The following is a 22251-nucleotide window of genomic DNA, read 5'->3' on the forward strand; positions in this document are numbered from 1 at the left end:
GATGTGTTATTCTTTAGTACTGTTGCAAGGGTGAGATGATAGTTGAAGAATATAAAAACAGCATTACATAATTTATTGACAATCCTAGATCAAAATTAAATTTAGTTTCATCAGCCAAAATGACATTTTTCTAATGGCTCAAAGTTCTTTGAAACATGCTCATGAATAATCTTCAACCTCTTTTGTCTATTCACCTTGCTAACAAAAATTTTTATGTAGTAATCCTTAAAATAATTCTAATTCTTTCTGGGATAGCTTTCTTTTCGAAATATTTTTCAACACTTTCTGGCTTTACTTCTCAAAGAACCAGTCATTGTTCATGAGCATTGAAAATGTTTCCATTGTTTGAATTTTATTTTCCACAGCTTGCCCCTTTTTTTTATATCTATTAAAAACACCCCAAACTGTAAATGACTCCTGTTAACAATTTTTTTTTCCTCTCACACAATGCTTGTTTAAAGTGATGAATCATTAGTTTCCTTATGTCTTAAAAAGACTGACCTCTGACACACAAAAGAAAATGAACTTCTCATAAAAATTACTTAACTTTCAGCAGAGTGAAAGTATATCAATTAGGTAAATTTACAATTAAAACTAAAGATTTTTATTTATTTATTTTTTAATATTATTTCAATGTCTCTCGTTTGAAATAACCGAAACTTCAATGAAATTAATTTTTAAGTATTTTCTTTTCATTATGAAATAACGTTTAACATCTTAGTGCAGTAAAACCTGTCTAAAGCGGAACCTTAAGAAAACGGACACCTGTCTAAACTGGAAAAATTCTTAGGAACTCAGCAATTTTGTGTTAAAAATAACCTGTTTAAAACGGAAATCAGCCAAACCAGAAAAAATATTCTGTACCGTACGAGTCCGTTTTACGCAGGTTTCACTGTATATAATGAAATGAATGAAAGAGAATTCTACCTGCTTTCCAATTCTAATGCGTCCAAAGGTTCGTTCTTTACTTGAATTTCAGACATTTTTGTTCCTCTGACCCCTCTGACTTTTTTTTAATAATATTTTTTATTTTTCTTCCTAATTTGAATCGTTATCAAGTTTTGGCTCTTATAAACAATCCGCATTATATACCAGATTCGCACGTCGAGAATGAATGCGAGAGCACAGCTCTCTGTGAACTACAGTAGCGCTTTGGGTTGCCAATCTTATGAGAGAAAATTATCGTATTTCACTTAAAATCATGGTGTAAGAATTCTTACACCATGCTTAAAACTATCGTACAGCCATCTCGATCCGTTACACTTACGCCCTCTATCCATAGAAGTATTTACTATATTCCCGTACGTCAGAATCTATTAAACTTTTTATCAAAAAAAATTTAAACCCCATTTACAATGGAGTTTTTACGACTTCCCTTTATAATTTATGATGCAAAACAAACCTGAATGGTATAATCTAAAATTTACGTTTTTGCATACAATTTCGATCTATCGAATACTAATAAATAATTATTGAGGCAGAGTGTTAGCGAAGCCTCTACTATGCGGCTTACAGAATTGTGTTCGTTCTCAAAATCTGTTCGATCGATTTTGATTAAATGTTGCTATTTTCAATTAATTGCGACGAGAAATCCAAAAATGTAATAAAAAATGGGTGTCAATGACTTCGTTTTCGAGATATAAGGTCGTATCAAAAGCGCGAGCGACAAAGCGATATAACCCTCAAGTGCTTGCGACCTCTTAGTTTAAGAAACGCTGCCCTATATTTAAAAAAAAAAAGGCTTAGTTCTAGAGAGCTCACTAGATGGAAACTACTCTGTAACAAAATGTATATATAAAGTAGTATATAACAAGTAAGCAATATCTTCCGAAAATTTAGTAGCCTCTAGCGGAGGAAACAGACACGAAATATCAATGAGAAGGCGATAGGTACTGTACAGTACAAAAATGGTAAGTGCGAATTAATTTTTTTCAATAATTAACGGTTATTTTGAAAGTAAGGTGTATTTATGTAATTATCGTACAAAACCGCATTGTCGTACAAATACGATAATTGTCGTACAGATGGCAATGCTGTTAGATTTCAGCAACGTTGCCAAATTGAAAGAAAGCTGTTTATCGTACGTAACCCTTAAAAATGATCGTATTTAATCTTACACATTATCATAATGTTATAATTTTTATTTGAGAATATATATATATAAGTATAGAAAAATATATAGTAAAACTTCGTTAATTCAGAACTCAAGGGACCAAAATCAAGAGTTCGAATTATCCGAACTTTTTTCGAATCGCATAAAATTATGAATTATCTTATATAATTTTAACCGTTCGTTTACAAATGCGTTGATATTACGAGTTATTACTTAGTAATTTAAGCTATTAATATATTTTAGCGCGTTTAACAAGAGGGACTCTTTCTGGAACTTCACATTAATTAAGTACACGCCAAGTACTTAATGTGAAATTCCAGATAGAATCGAACCTCTTGTTAAAGTTCCATCAACATCTCACGGTCAGAGTCGCGATACGATGTTGAGTTGAATACCGGAGATCGACCTTTCTCGTGACCCGATTCGATCTTATTTCCATCTCGAAACAAAGGAGGAGACCAATCGGGAAGCGATGAGAGGAAATCGGAGCATGGAATTCAGGGATAAAATCCTTTAAAAACCCCGAATTTCAAGGACAAACGGTGGATTTCCCTCGGCCAAGCTCATAAGGTTACACTGTACATCTCTTTCTGTGCTTGTATCTTGCTATCATTGTCGCCGTCACCGAACTGCTGTCGTATGTCTTCGCTGAACCGCAGGCACTGTCGCCCGTACTCGGATTAACCATCTCCTATCCCATTTCCGGACTAGATAACGACACTGAATGGGGCCGGGGACTTCGTCGAAAACGGATTGAACTTTTTAGATCAGTTCGAAGTGGAGCATCCTCTACAAAATTTACATTTTAAAGGTACTTCGCTTCAGTGTGTCCACTATTACCCACAAGTTATCCCTCGTTCACCTTGGCTTGAGCCTGACATCCTCTTCCCCCAGTCGGCAAACTTAACATTAACGAAAACAATGGAAATGTAATTAGGCTTAAATTCCGTTAGGCACTCTCAGCGGCATCAATGAGTACGGATATTGTCACTTTAATACCTCTGTGGTCTGAAGACCACGTGTTTTGTTGTATGACTTGTTATAAGAGTCTAAGCTTTCTGGTAAATATTAGTTCTAAATTATGCCGCTACGGTGAACAGCGCCAATCGCGGCATCTAGATATGTCAGTTTCGGGTTGTAGTTACAACTCCTATTATTCGTTTATCGTACTGTCAACGCTGTTGAACTCATTATACATTAAATAAAATGGAATGTAGTGAATGTGGTTTAAAATATACCGGTACAATACTTGTGTTTTCTATTCATAATTATAAATTATAAATGCTTTGTTCGAAATTATTAGTTAAAAGTGAAAATAAAATAAATATACGAATAGACACCTTGCTTAAAAATGAATTATTCTATAAAAAATTAATATTGTAAGATTGTGAGATGGAATTATGAACAAAATAAAACATAGGGGGACTTAAAATTTATGATCTGTGACAGTCAGGGGCGGATCTACAAAGGCACTAATAGAGATTAATCCCTGGGCCCCCAAGTGTCAAGGGCCCATAAAAATTGAATTATTATAAATTTTTAATACTTTTTCATTAACAATGAGCACTTATCGTATAATAAAAACTAGTTAATATTAATAATATAATTATAATAATGATAATTTATTGTCTATTATTCGTTTGTGCCAACGATAGATCTGACACCTAGCGGTATTAGCGCGAACTTCATAATGGCGGCTGCTATGGGTTTAAAGTACAGTAGAGCATCGATTATCCGACCTCCGATTAACCGACCGCGTTCTAGTCGGCAAATTCAAATGTCCGCTAGTGATGTGGCGCTACAGTATTTGGTTATGTCTTGGCTACTTTAATATTATTTTTGTTAAATTTTTGCATGTTTTAGCTGGCAGCACTGGCTCGACCATGAGAGGGAGGCTAGTATTTAAACCAGACCTAATACACTATACTAATAATGTATTTTTTCACACTTTTCGGTTATCCGACCAACCCCAGTTCCCAATTGAGTCGGATAATCGATGCTCTACTGTAGTTTGTTAGAATAGAAAGTGTTCACCCTATCTAATATAGGCCATCGTCAGGTTTAATATTATAAATGTTCCAAAATGAAACGTACCGTTTTCGAATATTTTACATATTTAAAATTCAAAAAAAATAATTTAACTTTAAAATAAATTGAAAGAAGTGTGTATATTAAATAAATAAAACAAAGCTAAGTAGAAAGAAATGATTTAAGGGTTTTCAAGTGTCATTCTTTTTTCTATTATATATTTCCACGCTGTTGGAAGCGCATTAGCATCCATAGCATTTAGGCAACGGTTTTTCATTTTACTTTTATAAATTTCCACTTTTTCCATCTTTAACGCAATGGATGGAGAGTGCGCCGTTTAAATGACTTTAGCCTCTTCCCATTTTACAATCGTTCCTTCAGTCTGGGCTATAATTGATAATATTGTGTTGTTGTGTCGTTTATCAACGTTGTATCAAATGCTCTTTTTCTTATAAAAATCGAGAATGATCTATAAAAGAGCACCTAATATCTATAGCTTGCTACGGAACGATAAAGACAGCGTAAAAAAGGAAGGTAAAGCTGGGGTATATAAAATTCCATTTGAAAATCAACAGTTAGGAATCGAAAAAGATTATGTGAATGTGACTAGAAGAAACCTGGCGGCAGAGCCGGATTTTAGGCGATTGGAGCGATTGGTGCCAATCGGGCCCCGTGCTTGAAGGGGCCCTGCATCACATCAAAATTTACATATATTTAAAAATAGTACATGTTACAAAAATAAATATCTAGGTATATTGTTATGAAAAATAAAACATATTTCAATATGTAAATTAACTGTTAATTAATTTTGTTATTTAAAGTTTGAGGGGCCCCGCAAAAAAGAATTCAATCGGGCCTCGCAACTATTGGATCCGGTGCTGCCTGGCGGTACGTCTGCGAGAACACACATACAGTTTTGACAAAGCACACAACACTATTAGCAATTACGGCACAGACTGAAGGAGCGGTTGTAAAATGGGAAAAGGCAAAAGTCATTTAAACGGTGCACTCTCCATCCATTGCGTTAAAGATGGAAAAGGTGGAAATTTATAAAAGTAAAATGAAAAACCGTTGCCTAAATGCTATGGATGCTAATGCGCTTCCAACAGCGTGGAAATATATAATAGAAAAAAGAATGACACTTGAAAACCCTTAAATCATTTCTTTCTACTTAGCTTTGTTTATTTATTTAATATACACACTTCTTTCAATTTATTTTAAAGTTAAATTATTTTTTTTTTTAATTTTAAATATGTAAAATATTCGAAAACGGTACGGAACATTTCATTTTGGAACATTTATAATATTAAACCTGACGATGGCCTATATTAGATAGAGTGAAAACATTTGTATAAAGAATTTTAAGCTCAGCAAAATTAGCTGTGGTGAAACTGAAGTGAATTGTTTGCTGAGAAAGAGCTGGAGAGATGTGAAGTTATCAGTTTTAGTATTTCCTCTCCTTCTGTAAGACATCTTTTTCGATCAGCCACATATTCTAAAATGTCACAAAGTGTAATCATCGTGACTTAAACAACTACGAAATCAACTAGGATTAATGTCGGATACAAATCGAATAAAACGTTTTGACTATAGAGAGAAAAGTTATTAAAAAGACAACACACAAGTAACTCTCGTACGTTGTCAAGCACGCTATACCCTTTGTGACAGCCATTTTGGTCGACTCATACGCCACCTATATTTACTGGCACAAGCGAATTTGTATTAACAAAAAATGGGGCCCCATTGGACTTCAATAAGCCCTGGGCGCCGAAAAACCTAGATCTGCCCCTAATGACAGTTATAATATATAGAACTATTAGGCTTAATGTTCGTTTCTGAACCACACATTATAATGTATTTAACGGTATTTTCCACTTCATATCTGTTTCCCATGGCGTACTGCCATGGGAAACAGAAATATGAAGTGTGGAAATGCCATGTCCAGGGAAGCTGTGGAAGCGCCTCTTCCCTTGTATTTTCTAAAATTTAAATACACATCGTATTTTCATATTTTAACATACTTTGAATTACTTAAAATTAATATTATATTATAACCGCATTACGTATTTTTATTACAAATTTCTTTACATGTGAAAAACAATGATAAGATTTGCTATTGTATATTCGAATATAAATTCGCATATGCATATTCCCAATGGAAGCACTGTATTGTCCAATACAGGACAGCTTCCACGGCCAAAATTTCTGAATCGTGTAAAGCAGCCAGATTACCAGCGATTTTTATAATAAAGTAATTAACGACTTTGCGGAAAAAATTGCCGAATAGATATAGTTTATAAAAAATGATAATAACGAGTTTTTATATTTTTGTTTCGTGTCAATTATCTATTTTCAGAATTAAAATAAATAAATTGTTTATTTTTGACATTTCCAGTATTTGTTTAAAATTTTTATGGAAACACAGCTTCCCTATCATCAAATGTTACGGCACGCCACTGCTGTTTCCATTCCTTAAATCACTAAATGAATCAGATGTCTGATTATAATTAGATATAGTAATATCGTGTAGCTCTCTGAAGTGTAACAATACTTCTTTTTTATGAAATTCACTTGAACACAAACTATATTTAAATAATTTTATAACTTCATAATTCCTGTTATAGTCTTTCTTTTTATGCTTCTCTTTCATATGTCTGCTTAAACTTTCCTTATACTTGTACTTTAAATTACATATATTGCATTCCATTTTCAACAAAGAAAACGAAACACTGAAACAAACATTCAGTTTCTGCGATTGGCGCTGTTTACCGTAACGGCATAATTTAGAACTAATGTTTACCAGAGAACTAGACTCTTGTCACGATGTTGCCCATCTGCATACTGCTTGTGTCGCCCAACAGTTATTGCAGACATTCAAGTGGAAGTTTTGGAACATCCATCGCACAGCCCAGATCTCGCAACAAATGATTTATCACTTGTTTCTGAAGTTGAAGGAATATCTCTCTGGAAAAAAGTTGAATGACGACGAGCAAGATGCAGTGATAACGGGGTTACGAGAGCGGGCGGGAGATTTCTATGACGTCGGCAGAAAGAAACTTGTTTCCAGACTCACCAAATGCATTGAGTTCTATGGTGACTATGCTGAAAAATAAATAAAAACATGTCATAAAAATATAAGTCAATCTAAAAATAAAATACTTTAGAAATGTTTTTCAGACTTTGTATCTATACGAATATGCCTCGGTTATACACGTAATATAACTCAGTAAGGAGACAAAAATACTGTATGTAAAAATTACCTAAGTTGTTACTGACACTTAGAAAATCATTACCGGCCTACGATTATTTTTTTATTTCATCGGTTCTTATCTAAAAGTCTGAAACTACTAACTTATAATTTTTTAATGAAGACATAAGTTAGAGAATTTTAGAATAGAAAGAATTTAAAATTCTCTCTATTCTAAAATTCTGTCTAAAAGAAGAGATTCACTACTCGTCATCTTTGATTAAATTAGATATCTATTGCTTTAAATTTAGTTAACGTTACTGAAGTATATGTGTGTATATATATATATTTAAACCATAGCCACTTTGAGAGAATATAACTATCGGAATAAAATCTGTGAAGAACATCTAACGTCATATGAACTTCAGTAACGTTAACTAAATTTATAAAAAATATTGATATATATATATATATATATCAATAGTTTCATAAGAATACGCTATATTGAGCTATATTGAATAAGAATAATTTTGTTTTTATTTTTACACTCGTAAGTGCATTTTATTTATCGGCTTTTATATGTAACGTATAAAATTCTTCGATAATACTCTGTGTATCTTTGATAAAAATGTGAATTTTTTTTCTTCGCTATTCTCTTCCGCTTTTCGACATTTATATCATTTCATTTATTTCTAACCGTATTTAATTGGCTTTTTCTAAATCATTTTACATATCTTACTTCAATAATTAACTTTTCATTTCACACAAATATATATGAAAAATATTATTAACACAATATTTGATTCTATTTTTCTTTTTAATTTTTCAGACTATCTCCGAAATTAAAATTTATTTCTTAGCTATAATTATTTTCTATTAAATTTATTTATATTAATGCAACAAAATTAAGCTTCAAGAAACAAATAAGTAAACAAATATTCAGCAATTAATTTTTTCGCTTGTGTCACGGAAGTTAGAGATTACGTTTAGTTGAATAATTTATATAAAAACAATCGATCTTATCTGGTTTGACACAAATTCATAGAACTATTTTTCGCTATTGGTTGTTTCGTAATGACATCATTAGTACATTTACTGTAAACCAATCAACCAACAACTAACATTGATCGACATTCTTATCCATGTTGAGCTTCCAAGATCAATAGAGTGAATAGTTTTAACAGCCTTAGTTTAGTTTGCAAAACTCTAATCTGCAGTTCATTTAGAAAACTAGAAAAAGTGAATGTTATAGTTTTGCACAGTTTTTAAAGATATTATGGACTAATCCGCCAAAAAGTGCTTGCTGATTACGATTATATATAAATGTAGCTATCATTATAGAGGTATGTATGTTTATAATGTATTTTCATTAACTTTTATCCGTTACTTAGAAATATTGAATGTCAATGTCGAAAGCTCCTATTGAAATGAATGACAATATAAAACATCTAGCCTATACGGTAAAAGTTGTAATAATTTGTTTAAATAATGTTTTTCTTTTTTCCTAACTGTTATCAGATAATGATCAAAGTTTGAAGATGGGATGTGGGGCATCCAAATCGACGGGCACAACTCCCGATTCAAGTTCAGAAAAAACTATTGGAGCAGATGAGAAAGTAGAAGGTGAATTTTCTTTGTTAGAGGTCGCTTTTCATGTTTAAGAAAACTGTAAATCAATTTTCATTGTTTATGATGTCCCTTGGCAACCAGATTGATCAATTCAAAAATGTTTAGATTTGGCACGTGTTTGTCAAAAGCAAAACATGCATCAATTTTACGAATATTTTTACAATAATAAAATTTTTTTCTTCACATATGAATATAAGAGAAATATATATATATATATTGTCTTTGTATTTATGTCGATTTCTATTATTTAGTTAATTGAATTTTTTTGTTATAGAGGAAACGAAGGAAGAAGAAAAAAATGAAGAAAGTATTATTAAGAAGCATCCACCTAAACCTTCTCAGGTAATTTATTTTACAATAAATATTCTAATTAGGCTTATAGAATTTTACTTGAATTTGAATTATAACAAACTAGTTAACTCGATTAATTGAAAATAGGATTTTAAATATAATGCAAGAATGATTTTAAGGGAAATTAATTTGATAAATTAATATATAAAAACGGCTGTTCATTTTTATAGTATCATCTCGGTTCGCATTAGATTATTAAATTATTTTTAACATACCGCTGTATTACAGTTAAAATATACTATGGACATCAAATAAATATTTCCGCGTAAATCCAACAACACGAAATTATATTGAACTCAAATGCATTAGATAGATTTAAATTAAAATAATACTAATGCATTGAAAAATAATTAAGTAGATCTATTAACAAAATCCGGTGGCAGATTGCATTGAAACATTTAGTAGGTGGTATGTGCCTCGCGAGATGTACAGTACTGTACGTTATGAACCCCTCCCTTAAAATAAGATGCCATTCTATTTTTAAATTTCGTTTTTAGAAATTATTATATAATATTAAATTATCATTAAAATTTTATACATTGTGTTTAAGTATAGTTGCTTTGTTATTTATTATTTTTGGTAGTTTTTCAAACTATTTTTCTGTTTATACTTGTTACATCTGTTCTTTTTATAATATTCATAAAAGATTTTTTCCTTTCACTAGAAACTGTTTTTACACTCGAATTTTCTTTCTTCTTTGTGAGTCCTTTATATTTTGTTATTATTTTATATGGGATCATTAATTTCTTATCAGGAGGGTGGAATACAATCGTCTCTGACGTTTCCAAATGTACTTAATAAATAAATAAATATATATATATATATAAATATAAGAGGGCCTCTTTCAAGAAGGCCAAAATGATACTCCAGAAAATTAAAATTGTGCTGATTTTTCTTTCTTTTTCTCATTTATTGTTTTGTTCTTTTATATACAAACGAATATTTTTTCAATACTGTATAATAAAACGTAACAATTGTTTCGAAGTTTTAAAATTCTTATATAATTACTGTATATTAAAAGTATTTAAATAGGCATAAAAATTTTCGATTTTTTCTCCTTTAGCGGCTAGAAGAGCAAGCTCAAACAATTTTAAAATCAGAAGAGTTAACAGAAAATGAGTTAGTCATTTCCCCAAATTCGACTGATCAGGTAGATTTAAATTAACCATAAAATAAATCTTAATGTAATTATATAATTTTAAGTTAATACTTATAAATAATTTATAATTTAATAGTATCATCTAAATTTTTAGAATTTATTATTAAAGAAAACAGAAAAATTATCTGAAAGTTAATGTGAAAAAATAATTTTACTAGTAATTTTTAAAATTTTTAAACGCTAGACAGTAATATAATTATATAATAAAATACGTAAGATATAAACGTAAACATGTATAACCAGCTATTCAATTCATTTAATTAACTTATCAATAATAACGAGTTCCAATTCCATACAAATTCCACAAACTTGTATTGATATAATAAACCCAGCGTAGTAATAAATTTGTGATGTTTATCAGATTTTTCTTATAATTTATTAAAATATTTTTATCTTGATACTTATAATGTAAATAGAATATAAAATATATATTTCAAATATTAAGCATTAATATTTTCTTCCGTTGGGAGTTCTGTTAAAAGTTATTGTCAGTTATTCATATTTTAGCAATGGAAAATATGTCGTATACAGGGGCGGATCTAGGTTTTTCGGGGCCTAGGACTTATTGAAGTTTAATGGGGTCCCATTTTTTGTTAGATTAAAAATCTTTAAATTTGGGTTTAAAATTCATTTTTAATAATATCAAAATTAGAGTTGAACTATATTTATTTATGAAGTGGTGTTGAATGATAAACTTTATATTTTATATAAAAAGACATGAGAAATAAAGAAATATTTACGTTGATTAATTACTGACCAATTACGTTACACATTGATTACAATAAAACAAATAATACTATAAATTATCATTATTATTATATTATTAATATTAACTATTTTTATTATACGATAATTGCTCATTGTTAATGAAAAATTATTGAAAATTTATGATAATAATTCAATTTTTGTGGGCTCTTGACACTTGGGGGCCCAGAGGTTAAACCCTATTAGTCCCTATATAGATCCGCCTCTGGTCCTGTATATTTATCACATATTAAGATACCAATGGAAACAGTTTTATATCATTATCATTATTATTTTTTAATTAACTTTGCAGTTACCAAAAGAAGAAAATTCACATGAGGAAGAACCTTCCGTTGTTTCTCCGGAAACGAATGAAAATGAAGAAACAAAATAAAGTCTTCAACAAAAAAAACAATTTATGTTATTAAAAATAATTGCTTATTAAAATATTTTTATAATTCTAACAATATAATTTTTTCCGTAGTTTATCAAAAGATTTTAAAATATAACTTGTGTTTAAAACTTAATCTAAGAAGAATTTTAAATCAAATTTAAGAAAGATACTAAGAAAATTTGGTCTTACATTTGATAAATAAATATCGAAGAGAGTAATTACTATGAACTTGTTAAAATATTTAATTACTCTTGAAAAATTGTTTTTTATTTACTATCTATTCTGTTGTCTTCTGCATAGATATGACTTTTAAGATCAAATCTTTGAGATATGCTTTAATCACCAAAGTTAAGAATATTCTATTTAATATATATACGAAGTTGTTATATTTAATGGATTTTATATTTTGCTTTACCAAAATACGTTCATTACCAAAATACAAAATGATAATTGATTCAAGAATTTAGATATTGAGATTTTTTGAACAGTGAAGAAAATAGATTTCAAGTATTGCTGGTAAAGAAATTCGTGAGAGTGATCTTATCAATCTTTTGGTTAGCGAAATCATTATCATTAGACATGCTTTGTTGTTTTAGTAACATTGAACATGGCGACTTCTGAAAAGTACAGTATTTTACGTCATATAAGACGCGACTTTTATCTTAAAAAAAAAACTAAAAAAAATCGCCCTGCCACTTACATGCAAAGTTGCGATCTCCCATGCTAATGAATTTCCTCAGTGGCGCATCAACCTATGGACAAAAAGGGTAATTGCTTTTTTGCCCAGAAGTAATGCTTATAAAAGATTGGACAAACCAATCTTTTATAAGAAAATATTTCTTCCTAAAAATTCCTCGAAGGAAAATGTCTGAAGGCAACATTACACGGGGCACCCTGATTCAAATTCGCCTGGTCCCATAAAGCTATAAAGCGGCACTGAATTTCTCTAAAGGCTACAGTCTGATTACTGTTTAGTCCAACTCTTGAATAAAACTGTTATTGTTTAAGTTAAACATATTATTATTATTATTATTACTAATTATTGTAACTATTAGATAACTTGAAATTCTTATCAATTGATCGTTAGTCATACGCATTTAACTCTTCAAAGCTAAACAGTTACCTTTTCTAAAGACTTAAATGTATTACAATTTATCTTGTTATATTTATCAGATTATGCAGGATGACTTAAATACGCTAAATATTTTTTCCTAAATATTCTGTGCTGAAATGGGGGGGGTGCATCTTATAAGCCGTAAAATACGGTAGTCATAATTAAAAAAAAAATAAACATACAAAGTAACAGAAAAAATACTTGTTTTATTAATATTATTAGAACTATTTTATAATACTTCGCTTTATACAGCAAAGAAAGCGAGTAATTTAACAACTCGTTATTTGTTAATAAATATACACAATAATTACATGACGTTTATTTTAAAACATTGATTTCAATTGGCAATTTATTAACTTGGCATACATCACCAAGTTAAGAGTAACTGGAACAAAAAATAGGCAAAAATTTACAAATAATGTGAAAGTTTATGTTATAAAATATATATAATGCAAAGATAAACATAGACAAGCCATTAGACTTCGCTTGTATTAATTTTTGAAACCAGCTATTAAGAAGAATAATAAAAAGTTTCCAATAAAATATATTTGATTATGTAGGCCTTTAAACTTATATATTTGTATTATTTAATATCTTAATATCGATAATTTTATGAAATATATGTTGTAGTAAAATTTTTTACTCGTAGTTTTTCAAACATACAAGATTGCTTAAATAGAAAGCTTAAGTATGGAATTTAAATTGTTAAATAATTTTTACTGCAGAAAAAGAAATTCTATTGCTGACATTAATAGCGCAATTATTATTTTAATTTTTACTTTATTATATCTTCTGATATATAAATACAAAAAATATATTTTGTTCAGCAGTATCTTACAATATTTACAAGTAATAAAATTGTTATCCTTTTTAAAAATATTCCATGTACAGCGTATTATAAAACTTAAATGTTTCTTAATTTTCTTATTTAAATAAATATTCTGCTATTTCTCTATTTGTCTTTCTTTGTATATATCTAAATGAAAATTTGCACAAAAATGAATAACGACATTCAGAAGTTTAGAAATTTAATTGGCTTAACAGTAATTCCAATTAAAATTTTATTAAAAAAACAATTAAAAAATTAGCAATGTGTGTGACAAAATAGATGAGAGATTTATCACCTTAGTTCTTATAAATCGCAAATGTTTTAATTGTGTAACCGTAAAATTATATATTTCATGGATAAAATTTATTACTTATAATTAGAAATTTAATAGAGATTAACTAAGGATTTTATTTTTGGGCGGAAAATAATAATAATTAAAATTGTATATCAATTTCAATTCTTTAGCATTCAAATGAAAGTTTTATGTTATATTTAATATTTTTTAATTAGGTTTCGAACATAAATTTTTATATAACCATTTATTTCAATGGAAATTAAATTATTTAAAAATTAAAGATTAATAATATAATTTAATCGATTTTAAAAAATCTATTTAATAATTTATTAAAAGTCATGTATAGAAAACTGTTATGAAAATATTTATCTATTGCATAGAAAATCGGCTTTTATATTTTTAGAATCACTCAATATCTTTTATAGATCTACATTCAACTAAATTCGATTTTTAATTAATTATAATGTATAAATTTTATATTGTAATTAAATTTACATTAAATTCTTTGGAATAAAAAATATAATTTTACATATGATTATTAAAAACAATTATGATTTTACATTTAAAACTATTTTGATTATTTTACTAGCTCGCAGTTTTATTGATTTAATATATGTATTTATATTTTAAAATTATAAACACTATATAATAGAGACATTTTTTAAGAAATATAATAACAATATTAATACCACAATAACTCCAAGCAACATTGTGGAATAATAATTCCGAAATTATACATTCTTATGTTATGCTGAATCTATTCATGTGTATGTAGTTTTTATATAATATTAATTTTGGTAAGTTTTTATATAAATATCTGTTTAAATAATGGCAAGTTATTTTCTAAAACAGATTGTTATTTAAGAAAATTATTTTTATGCTATCGTTTAAAAAATATATATTACATTTTATACATATACATATGCATCTATAACGCTTTAAAAATATCAGATTAAGCATACTTTTACTTAGATTTTTTAATACCCATCTAAGATTTATGATCTGAAAAAAATTAAAAGCCAATTACACGTTTTAATTCTTAATTAAATTAGTAATATAATTAAATATTTTTCGTTTTTACAAGCTATTTAAATTCATGTTGACTACCTTCAAAGCTATTTAAATCGATATTGAAGTAAAATTCATAAATATGTAATGTTTTGATACATTTATTTAATATATTTATGATAATTTTGATTTTGTATTGTTACTTAACCCTATTCTATCTGTATAGGGGAAACCAGGGCAGAACGGTATACTGTACTTAAGGTTTTGAGGGTTATAAAATAGCAAAGGATACACATAGTTGAAAATAGACAAGTTTATTTTTTTGACAACATAATATTTCTTTTAAACTACCAAAAATTACACACGTCAATTCCTTATTTATAATATCCACAAATTTCCAGAAAAGGTTCATGTAGTATTCCGTACTGTGGCGCCACCGTTGCGCTGCCATTGATAAGATACTGCAAGTGCTACAGAACTGCAGAACTATAGAATTGAGAATATAATTGATTTTGAAATTACTGTACTAATAGAAATTCGTTCATAATGTTAGTAATTGTAAGGGTTTTTATATTTTAAATTATAAACAGAGTATTTTCAATCATTTTTACACAAGTTTAAATTTTTTCTAACGTAAAGAAAAAAATCTAGCAACAAGTTGCGTAACTTTTCCAGCTTTTATGAGATTTCATTTTAAAAGTAACATTTGTATTACCAATAAAAGTAAATAACTAAATTGTATGTGGCGCCATCTATTATGAGGTATTGTTATAAAACTTTATATATTTTTAATTATTATAAAATAGCAAAATAATTAATTTTGAAGGTAGAAATGAGTTGTATGAAACACTATAAATGCCAATAACAAATAAAATCTTCATTAAGTCTGATCTCTATCGAGATATATCACGTGACCACCCTCTATCAATTCCCTTGACCTTTCACCATCAAAATTTAATAGCATCAATGCCCCTTATATGCAAGCTACCGTGCTAAATTTCGTTTTTTTTTTTATCTTCACTCCGTCATGAGATATTAAGCGAAAAAGCACGCCAACACACACACCTATCCACGGAATTTTTTTGCTGTTGCTTTTTACTTTTTGGGTTCGCGGGGTCCCAAAACGTGGAGATTTGCAAAAAACTCGAAGGGTCAAATTTGACGCGATTCCATTACTTTCCCTTGTTATGTATATATAGCCGGAAAAGTAAAAGCGTGCTACCTACATCGCGTGGAAATATCTTTTAAAACTAATAAAAATGTTAAGTAAAATTAAGAAAACCTAAATCTTATATTTTTTTATTCTTTTTTCTGTTTCTAGAAAATAATTGGCAAAATTGGCTTCTATAATTTTATTAATATTTCATTTATTATCAGGAAATATTTATATACTGACGTTTAATTCATAAAGCTGTCCAAACATTCACAGAATATTAGAATTTAGTCTAATGAAAAATCTATTGTATACTGTCTGGATCAGTACTAAGAGCTCATTATTTTACGAATTTCCAATCCGTATATGACCACTTTTTGCCAGTCTGGTCAATGACAGCCTCATCTCTTTTAAATAAAGCCATTAAAGAAATTCAAAAGACTTATTTTATTCTAAACAGACTTAGTAACCTACTATATACTAATAATCCCGTTGTAGCAGGTAATCCCGATTACCTGATCCAATAAAACGTACAGAATATTTTGACTGCTTACTTTGTTTTAAATTTTACAATGGTATTACAAATAACTATTCGCTTAGTCTGAGAGTCCCCAATAAAAGAACCCGTAATGATGCTTGTGTACATACTCCATATTACGGTTTATCCATTTCCCATAGATCAATCTTTCATTGAATAGCCGAAAACTCGAAACTAATAGAACCCATATCGCATACAAATTATATTACTTTTAAAAGTACAGTACTTGCAAACGAATTTTATATACAAATCAATAACTAATTATTTTTTTATTAATATTTATAACTTGCATCCACATTATTATTAATTTTTTTTAAAATCTTAATCGTCATTTTTTAATTCTCTTTTATTCATGTGTTTTTAATTCTTCTAAAAGTTTGTCTAGTGTAATTTATTTTTATTTTTTAATGATAAAAATAATGATAGATATTAGCAAATAAGGTTTGAATTATAATTAGTTATGTATATATTCTTATTTTTTGTTTATTTGTTCATATTGTAAATATTTTTTCATTTTATCATAATTATTGTTGAATCATTTGTATAGTTTTTGATGTGGGTATAAATGTTAAAATGGGAAATAAAGTGTCTACCGACATTTTCTTAACTGTACAATAAATAAATAAGTAAATTTTCTTATTTTTGCATAGTTTCTTCTACAAACTTGCATTTTCTAATTTATTTTCAGATGGACAGTCGTTTTCACCAATTAGTATTATAAAATCCTAGAATAATAACACAAGGGAATGGCCACTTTTGGAATATCCAGCTATATTTTAATACCTTATTAAAAGTAAAGCCGATTACCAAGAAATACTTAATTATAGTAGTATTGGCTCTTATAATTATTTTTCAATTGGTAAAGTAGGTGAAATTTTAATTATTAAATTGTCACAAAGCGTTTGTGTCCTTAAGACATATGTAGAGCTATCACAAACCTTATCTGAATGTGATTTACAGTACATGTAAGTGATATTGCTAAAGCTGAAGATTTTCAGTTTATTACAGTGTTATTATTCTTAGGTCGATTATTAAATTTTAAATTTATACTTCAAACAAAGTAAATGATTTTAGTAAAATGAATGCACTGTATGTAAAAAATGAATTTTCAGTTATAAAAAATATATAAATTGCCAAAATGTTATAAAAATCAACTATGATTTTATTCAAGTATATCAGATGTAATTAAGAGAAGGAAGTCAATGCGTTGCATTTCCTATCATAAATCGTTAACAACACTTGTTTAAAATGCAGGACTATAAAAATATATATAATATATATATATATATATATATATATATATATATATATATATATATAATCAGGTCTGTCTAAAATCACGACTTTGGGAATGAAATTTTTGAGGTGTAACTTTGCAGAAGTAATAGAATTTTTTAAAATCAAATACAGTTTAATAATTAAAATAAGAGTTAACAAACATTAAATTTTATAAAACCAAGTTTAATAAAAACAAATAAATCAGAAGCTGTTTACTGCAAAAAATAAAAAAAAAAAAGAAACATGTTACAAGCGTCGGGTTTAAAGGACAAATGCGATTATTTTGAGTTATGTTTTTGATTTTATATCAAGATAAAATTTTTTTGATTGCTGCTGGAAATAATTTATATTTTTTAAACATTTTTATTCGAATTTATAATCATCAGGCTTTGTAATTTGTAAATCTTTTCAATTAACTTTTCTATTTCCGCATGATTATCGTTAGTGGAAGTAGATGCTGATTCGCCGTGCAATTTAATTTCATACTTTGAAACCATATACAAAAAAAAAAAAAAAAAAAATGTTTTTACGTTCAACTTCGTGTTTTCGTTCTAGAGGGAGCTGCCGGTTGGGACTTGGCAACAGCGTTCATGATTTACAAAGCGAAAGTAGCGCCTCTCGTCGCTACGGTGTTCACGTTGTGCGTTTGGTTGTAATCAAACTGGCTGATCACATAATATAACTGTTTATTACTAGTTAAGACATTGTTTTAAAATGTCACGAAAACATGCTGCAGCAGATAGCCGTAGAAGTACGGCTGCACAATTTTTTATGGATGAAGAAGGTATGGAGGCTACTACAGCGAAGACAGCGAATGCTAAATCGTTGGCTAAACCTAAACAAACTCACGACAAGGTAATTAGTGTATTAAATTAATTGCTTAGAATGATATTTCAAAATAATTGTTCCCACGTTAGAAAGTAAAATACTGATTGAACATAATTACAATATTTTTTTTAGATGAGTACAAATAAATATATACATGGAAATAAAGGCTTGATGATTTGGTTAATGTTACCTTGGGTAGCCAAGATGGCGGCTCGTATCTAATTCTAGCAAGGGAACAATGGAATGCACGTTCTAACCTAACCTATCCTAATAGGTTACCTCAATTCTAATTGGTTGCTAATAATTATGGTAATCTATTAGGATAGGATAGGATTGGTTAGGTTAGGTTAGAACATGTGTTACACTGTTCCCTTGCTGGAATTAGAGACGAGCCACCATCTTGGCTACCTAAGGTAACATTAACTGTGAAAACATATTTAGAGTTTCGATTGTGATGAAGGTAAAGTTGTCGAGAATAAAGACCATGCATCCTGGAGATATGCTATCAGAATACTCAATCTACATAATCCTGTTTAACAAATATGAAATAAATCTGACAGAAGAAATAAACAAATGAATGAAAGGAATTTGATATAGAAATACAGTTGAGTATGGTTATAACATACTTCAATGGGGAAACATTAAGAATTATGTTAGAATTGAATATAAGCAAAGTCTTAAAAAAACAAATTTATTACAATACACATTACAATGCTATATGCAAAGTAAAAATCACTAAAAAATCAAATTTCCCTAAAAAAATCATTAATTTGGTCCATTACTTATTTTTATTGTACAGACTGCTCACAGTGAGCTCTTCTTAATGCCAAAAGATGTCTTAATGTTCTTAATGTCATCTCGCGAAATCTTTTACTGGGTGTGCACTTGGTGTGAAAGAAGAAATTCAATAACTTGTTATGAGTAATCAGAAAGGTCGTTTACAACTATTATTTTATAAACTTTAGCTGATGACATATCCTTACATCTGAAGCAACAAAACTTTTAAACAAATCCTACTCCATCAGAAATTTTTTTTTAAATTACATTAATATTGTAATTTTAAAAACAAAATTTCTGACACAATTAAATATTCATCAAAACAAAAACACAATCAAGTATTTGTTTATTGGAAACTTTCATGTCTACAAAGCAGAGAATACATAATGTCTATCAAGGTGGACTTCTCTTTTGTGTAGTCAGAGCAATGAAAGATTGCACTCAATTGGTACTAACTGTCCCATTTTAGGAGAGATAGGTGACATTTGAGTTGCCTCCTGACCAGTATTCGGTCGGCCTTTGGCTGGCAATTTTAATCAAGGCCAGTGGTCAACAAAAATATTTAAGTTTTGGCAAAACAGTTTAAAATATAAAACAATTATATTTTAATTGAAAAAAATATTAGATAAAATTATTTTTAATATTTAGTATGTTCACTTATAATGATAAAACACTTGAACGACTCCTTAAATACTTCTTCAGCAATACTTTTGTTTGTTTAAATAAATGTTTTCGACCCTTTTCACAGGTCTGCATCAGGTTTAACAAGAAGATTCACACTGTTTAGGAAGACAGTTCAAATCTTTGTTAAACCTGATTCAGACCTGTGAAAAGGGTCAAAAACATTGTTTTATAGAAATTAAAGTGTTGCTGAAAAAGTATTTAAGGTGTTCAAGCTAAATTAGTTTCAGCCTATGTAAAAGTGTTTTTTAATGATAAAACAACTTTCCCATTATAACTAACTATTAAAGATTTTGTTATGATTCACAAATGATGCTGTAATACAGGGATGGCCAACCTGCGGCCCGCAGTAATATTTTTTGCGGCCCATGTGGCATAAAATATGAATAAATATATCAATTTTCCAGCTTAAGGAAGTATTCAACAAAAATTCAAATGTTATTTTCTACAGCTTATGTTTGTGAATAGTTTTTTCAAAATGAATTTAGTAAAAATTAAAACCAAGAAACCGGCTAACAGACAAATTGAAACTAATTTAAAACTAGCAGTGACTAATATTTAACCAAATATTTTCGAAATATTACATTTACATCAGTGCCAGAAACTATATTAATTAAGTATACCTATGCTGATTGTCAGAACATAGTGACAACTAATACTTGACTTCGTGCATTCCTTGTCAACAAAATAACACTGGAATGAGTTGTCTGATCTCGATGAAAGTTTCTTGGACGACTCGTCATCACTCAAGGATGAACTGATTAAAATTTCAACTTTCAAAAATGATCCGTTTTTGTAGAACTGGAGATAGGGGTTTTTCTTCAGTATGGATCATTTTTGAGAGTTGAAATTTTAATCAGTTCATCCTTGAGTGATGATGAGTTGTCGTAGAAAATTTCATCACGATCGGACAACTCATTCTAGAGTTATTTTGTTGACAAGGAATGCATGAAGTCAAGTGTTAGTTGCTTCCTGCACGCACGTGTAGAAGCGTCATCTAGTGGTCGGAAAATATGACAAGCATTAAAACGGTAATTTTGAAAGGTAAATGTTATTGCTAACTAGATACACAACAAGAAATATAAAGAATCTTTATAGAATAATAAATTTAAAAAAGTTTTCTTTTTAAAACATGGAGCAGCAGTGATCAATATTGATGGCTTTACGATCCATTCTCCTTCGTCTTCCTATCGTTAGTACGAAATTTCGATCTCTAAATGGAAAAGCTGCACAGAAATTCCAGATTGAGATGAAGTCGCTCAAATTCATCATCATCAATGAAATGCCAATGATTGGTGCAAGAATGCTTTACATGATCGGGAGAAGATTGAGGGAAATAAACCCCAAGAAAGATGAGCCATTTGGTGGATTTTTTGTATATTTGTTTGGTGATTTTCGTCAGCTTCCTCCTGTTAAAGATACTCTTCTCTACTCGAGTGTTTTTTTACAATGTAATGTCCTAACAAGGTAGGAACCTTGTTGGGACATTACATTACATTTGCATTTAATTCTTTTGAGAAGTTCATTGAACTTAGTAATTCTCATAGACAAAATAGTGTAGATAGTTCCTTCACAGATGTCTTACAACATCTAGCTTCGGGTGATTTCTTTGATACAGATCTGAACACTGACGACAAGAAATCAAGCCTATTTATCCAGAGATGAACTTGATCAGTTCCAAATGGCTATATCCAACAAACGAGCAAGTTAAACAAAGCAACGAAGACTACTTGCAGTCAACTGGGTACCCTGTTGTTTATATAGCATCTGAAAACACTCCAGATATTGCCCTGCCTTCGTCCAAAGATGACTCAGCTCTTGGTCTCTCCAAGTATATGAATCTCTCAGTTAATGCCAGAATCATGCTGAGAGTCAACTTATGGGTGCAAGGAGGTCTCGTCAATGGTTCACTAGGAACTATATGCTACATTATATATGCTCCTAATGCTTGCCCTCCAGCTCTTCCTCTGTTTATTTTAGTGGAATTCATCTATGGTAATCTGTTTCCAATAATCCCCATAACACACTCTTCGAACTATGGCAGTATATTGCGATCTCGTAGACAGTTTCTCCTTACCTTAGCATACTCGATGACTATACATAAATCACAGGGATTAACTCTTCCAAAAATCAAAATAGATATAG

The 22251-nt window shown here is 29.2% G+C and overlaps 3 protein-coding genes across 4 annotated transcripts in view; 2 read left to right on the forward strand and 1 right to left on the reverse strand.

Annotated features, from left to right (window-relative positions):
• Polr3F (RNA polymerase III subunit F) overlaps nt 1-1249 on the reverse strand; it is a 41137-nt gene extending 39888 nt beyond the window's left edge. The window contains exon 1 of the mRNA XM_067280362.1: nt 928-1249. Coding sequence (XP_067136463.1) covers nt 928-983 — 56 coding nt within the window. The 5' untranslated portion in view covers nt 984-1249. The remainder of the gene's footprint in view (nt 1-927) is intronic.
• Nucleotides 1250-2061: 812 nt separating this feature from the next.
• Nucleotides 2062-11687, forward strand: LOC136983537 (uncharacterized abhydrolase domain-containing protein DDB_G0269086-like). Of its 2 annotated transcripts, none has more exons than XM_067280300.1 (5): nt 2062-2080; nt 8847-8951; nt 9232-9299; nt 10372-10458; nt 11525-11687. In XM_067280300.1, the coding sequence occupies exons 2-5, from the start codon at nt 8867-8869 to the stop codon at nt 11603-11605; spliced, it is 321 nt and encodes a 106-aa protein (XP_067136401.1). In that variant the 5' UTR covers nt 2062-2080; nt 8847-8866; the 3' UTR covers nt 11606-11687. The 2 variants fall into 2 exon arrangements, with proteins under 2 accessions (XP_067136401.1, XP_067136400.1); XM_067280299.1 differs by lacking the exon at nt 2062-2080 and adding an exon at nt 8324-8671 and having other exon boundaries at nt 11525-11686.
• Nucleotides 11688-18386: 6699 nt separating this feature from the next.
• The window catches only part of Sym (symplekin), a 55146-nt gene continuing 51281 nt past the window's right edge, over nt 18387-22251 (forward strand). Inside the window, exon 1 of the mRNA XM_067280339.1 lies at nt 18387-18675. Coding sequence (XP_067136440.1) covers nt 18535-18675 — 141 coding nt within the window. The 5' untranslated portion in view covers nt 18387-18534. The remainder of the gene's footprint in view (nt 18676-22251) is intronic.

The sequence above is a fragment of the Centruroides vittatus genome, unplaced genomic scaffold, assembly GCF_030686945.1.
Source record: "Centruroides vittatus isolate TY-2023 unplaced genomic scaffold, ASM3068694v2 contig_883, whole genome shotgun sequence".
Classification (NCBI taxonomy): domain Eukaryota; kingdom Metazoa; phylum Arthropoda; class Arachnida; order Scorpiones; family Buthidae; genus Centruroides; species Centruroides vittatus.

Excerpts from the sequence above, each read along its gene's own strand:
- LOC136983537 (XM_067280300.1), top strand. The coding sequence starts at position 8,867 with ATGGGATGTGGGGCATCCAAATCGACGGGCACAACTCCCGATTCAAGT. Across the intron at positions 8,952-9,231 it reads AGCAGATGAGAAAGTAGAAG|AGGAAACGAAGGAAGAAGAA; the intron begins GTGAATTTTCTT and ends TTTTTGTTATAG. Across the intron at positions 10,459-11,524 it reads CCCCAAATTCGACTGATCAG|TTACCAAAAGAAGAAAATTC; the intron begins GTAGATTTAAAT and ends TTAACTTTGCAG.